This window comes from Cydia pomonella, unplaced genomic scaffold, assembly GCF_033807575.1.
Source record: "Cydia pomonella isolate Wapato2018A unplaced genomic scaffold, ilCydPomo1 PGA_scaffold_73, whole genome shotgun sequence".
Classification (NCBI taxonomy): domain Eukaryota; kingdom Metazoa; phylum Arthropoda; class Insecta; order Lepidoptera; family Tortricidae; genus Cydia; species Cydia pomonella.
In genome coordinates, this window is record NW_026907906.1 from 80731 (window position 1) to 84986 (window position 4256).

The 4256-nt window shown below is 41.3% G+C and overlaps 1 protein-coding gene across 1 annotated transcript; it reads left to right on the plus strand.

The window, feature by feature from the left end:
* Positions 1-2171: 2171 nt before the first annotated feature.
* Positions 2172-3933, plus strand: LOC133534232 (uncharacterized). The gene has a single exon (XM_061873326.1). It carries the CDS (start codon positions 2395-2397, stop codon positions 3931-3933), a length of 1539 nt encoding a protein of 512 aa, XP_061729310.1. The 5' UTR covers positions 2172-2394.
* Positions 3934-4256: the final 323 nt, after the last annotated feature.

Here is a 4256-nt window from a genome sequence, read left to right on the forward strand (position 1 = left end):
GTATTATGCATTGCCCAATTCCTTTTTTTGGCTGATTGTAAAATTAATAAAAGCTCATAAATTGGTGTTACTATTTTTTCCATATACTTAATTTTGAAAATATAATTTAATTACTGGTATGAACTATTTAATTTTTCTTTATGAATTCAATTCAATTCAATTATTAATGTTGTCAAATAGATGCAGCTCCACGTCGTACTTGTATAATACAGTCCTAATTGCCATTGGAAAACCACTATGAATTTAAAATTTGCTGCGCGAGAATACGGTAACAAATTCGTTTTCGTATGACAGTCACAGTTTCCTAGGTGGACACACTGATTTAAAAATCGGAATATTATGACTATGATGAGTATTAAATCGTACCTTTCTGAATAAGCCTACCACTGGTCGTCGAATCGGTCAAGGCGTCGGCCTCATCCGCGACACCCGCCACCCATACCCGGCGCCCACAAGCCTCTCACGTACTCCTGCCGGCATAACCTGGCCTCGCAACACCTAACAACACTGCGACAGCAGAGCTCATGCTTACAATGGTCTATATGAAGGAGGGTTGTGAACATACCTTCTTACGTGCGTTATAAAATCTGTTACACAATTTTCGAGCCTACTCTAATAAGAAGCGGCTTAGTTCTCTTTCGGTCAAAGTCGTTTGGTTGATATCAGATGAACATTGTTTTCAAATAAGTGAATACCGACTGGACGCAATTTTTACGTAGGTACGCAATATAATTTTATGCACAAATTATTAAAATTCATACGACAGTAAAAGTCAACGTACTAAATTTATTATGTAGATTGGTCTTAAGCGGTTTTGATGCCGTAAAGTACAATTTAAAATTTATCGAAACACAGATATTGTTTCGAGAAATATTTACACTACATTAAATATTGCCGTCATGTTATTCATGAAATTAAAAATTATTGAAACTAAATATGTTTATTTTAATTACTTGATGTGATGTGTGATTTAATTTGTTCTAATTCTCATACTTTTAATAAACATCATTTATAAACTATTCATAGCTTTGTGTATTACTTGATAATTTACATATAATATGAACTTGAAAAAAACATTAGTCTTTGTTGACCTAAGGTGTTCTAGGTTTTTCTAAATTAATATGTCTCTTATAAATGATGTCCAAAGCTGCAATTGACATGGGTATAAATCAATTCCGCCCTTAAAGTGGTAATAAAATCCGCCCCGTCTTTCCTTTTGCTTTTGAACCATGGGTCCAAAAAATTAAAAAATACTAAAAGTAAAGTTTAGTAAAGACTTTCAATGAAAGGTTTTTACGGTTTAGCTGTTTTTAAGTAAAACGTAAACTATTAATTAAGTGCATCTAATTACTCTGAGTCAGGATAAGAGTCACGTTGCATTGCATTTAAACTATTAGTATAGTCAAGTTAAGAAAAAGTATGGAAGTAAGTCGTGTAGTCGTGCTTTTTTTGGATTTGTTAGATGGCGCAACTAGATTGTTTCCCCCGAGTTGCACCGTTTCTATTATGTACGGAAGACCGTTAAATTTTAGGTATAAACTATAAAGTGCCGTAATTTTGGAGTAAATTAAAAGCTATTAGGTTCAAACTAAGTAGTGTATAGAGAACACCTTGGTGCATAGTATATCTTAATTAAAAAGATGTGCAATGTATGATACCCTAAAAAATTTTTTTTTTTCGATTGCGGCTCGAGGATAAGTCAGTCGGTTGGTGCAATCTCAAGTTAAGCTTTTTAAAGCATTATAAACATTCAGTTAACTTTGCACGCCTGGGCAAATTATGGAACATGTATTTTTAATTACTTTGTACATTGTGCTTCGGGGGAAATTAAGAGAGACGTGAAAATTTTAAAAACGGTACTTATCTAAAGACACTACATTTGCACTAAATAAAAAATAGATTTTTTTTACCGGAAGTTTGTCAAAAAGTAAATAGAATTAATCGCAACGAACTGCAAGCGAAGGTGGTTGGCAGCACGTGGCGCGGGGCGCGCGGGGCGGGGAGATAGCGCAGCGCGCAGCTAGGGTTTGCAATATCCGACAATTTTTCGGATCCGGATACATAGAAATAGGATATCAAGAACGACTGTCAAACTTCAAAAGTGCGACCAAAAATGAAATGCAAGTTTGTGCGTAAATTGTCTATGTGAGATCAAAAATAGTGATTGTGATGTATGTGGGTACTTAGCCAAATATATTATATTAGCTAACATATAAGTGGGTAGCACTAGATTTCTTTGTCTCGATTAAATACTGTAACGAACGGACGTGTGTTATTTCTGCAACCCTTAGTCGGACGCCACCCCCTTCATCCCTATTTCTCAGTGGCGACGAGTCGTTCGGACCTTTTGTGCGTGTACTGTGCGTGTTGTGTTGGTGAAAAAAAAAAATAACAATGTCAATCGGCAAAATAGGCGAGTTTAAGATCGCGTCGGACAATTGGCGGTTATATGTAGAACGACTTGAACAGTATTTCTTGTGTAACAACATTAAAGCTGAGTTGCAAGTGCCTACGTTAGTGACCGTGATTGGTGCCGAGTGTTATGAGCTCCTAGTCAACTTATGTACACCGGATAAACCTACTTCAAAAACATTCGCCGAACTAACTACCATTTTAGAAAAACATCTGCAACCGAAACCCAGTGTTCTTGCAGAACGTTATAAATTTAGGCATAGAAAACAAGGAGACAGTGAATCGATGTCTAATTACGTGGCAGTTTTGAAAAGAATGTCTAAGACGTGTGATTTTGGGGCGTGGCTCGAAGAAAGTTTAAGGGATCAGTTTGTATGTGGAATTCACAGCGAGACCATTCGACAAAGGCTTTTTGCTGAAGATAAGCTAGATTTCACTAAAGCTTTTAATCTGGCAGTTAGTATGGAAGCGGCTGAGAAGGACGCCGCTATGGTCGAGGGGTCGCGAAAGCCTGCTAGCGACGGGACAAGTGCGGCGGCGTCTTGTCAAGCGATATCGGCGAGTTCGTCACGACGCAGGAGCGAGGCGGCGCGGGGAGCATGGCAACCGCGGGGCGCAGAGCGAGGCGCCAGCGCTGGTCGTGGTGCTCGCGCCAGCGGCTGGCAGGCGGCGGCGTCGGCGGGAAAACGGCGTGACACACACTGTAACGCTTGCGGCGGGACGCACGGCACGGAAACCTGCCGATTTACCCGTTACGTGTGCAAGGTGTGCAACAAGCAGGGACACTTACAGCGGGTGTGTCCATTAATGGTGGATACTCACAGCGTGGACGTGATGAACATGGCCAGTCAGCGGGAAACATATAGTGAGAACAGTGACATGAGTGACGAGGTAATTATCATACATGTTAATAACTTAAGGGCAGAGGATTACAAACCCATTTTTATGAAAATAATTGTGCAGGGCATTGACCTTGACATGGAATGTGATACAGGCAGTGCGATATCATGCGTTAGCAAAAAAGTTTACGAACAGTTGTTTTCTCAGTTAATACTAGAGGATAGTAATGTTAGATTACGTTATTATACTGGAGAGCTTGTAAAACCGGTGGGTGTAGTGAAACCACTGGTAAAATATAAAGATAGGCAGGAATATTTGGAGATGTATGTAATCGAAAATGCTAAATCCATATTGATAGGTAGACAATGGCTGGCGGAATTAAATATACCAATACCTACGCCATGCAGACCGCGCAGTGTGAATAGTACTGAGGTAAATGACAATGAGTTTAACTTGGCGCATTTCAGTTCCAGATTTTGTGACGTGTTCGCGGATGGTCTGGGGCGGTTTACCGGCGGTCGCGTGAGCATCCACCTGCGGGAAGGGGCGCGGCCGGTGTTCCTGCGCGCGCGGCCCCTGGCGTACGCGCTGCGCGCGCCGGTGGAGCGCGCGCTGGAGCAGCTGGTGCGCGACGGCGTACTCACCCCCGTCGACCGCTCCGACTGGGCTACCCCCATATAGGTAGACCGCTTAAATGAGTCTTCGCCCGCGCGGTACAGGGGCGCGGGGGTAAGACGACAAAGGGGATCGAGAGAGATGCGGGCGGCAGGCGCATTTTTGCTGTAGCTCAGTTTGCTAGCCACGCGGTTAGCAGTCACTCGTGTTAATAAGTTCCGGGCGCTTGGTGAAATATACACATGAGATTACATTCTCAAGATGCCTCGACTTATCTTTGGACAGAAACTTAATAGTCAAACCAAGCAAATGGCTTTTAATGTGTACACATATTTTAGAAAGAAGAAATTGGACCCGAATTCTATTGAGCATCAACAATTGATTATAAA

Coding starts and splice junctions, on each gene's coding strand:
- LOC133534232 (XM_061873326.1), top strand. CDS start 2,395: ATGTCAATCGGCAAAATAGGCGAGTTTAAGATCGCGTCGGACAATTGG.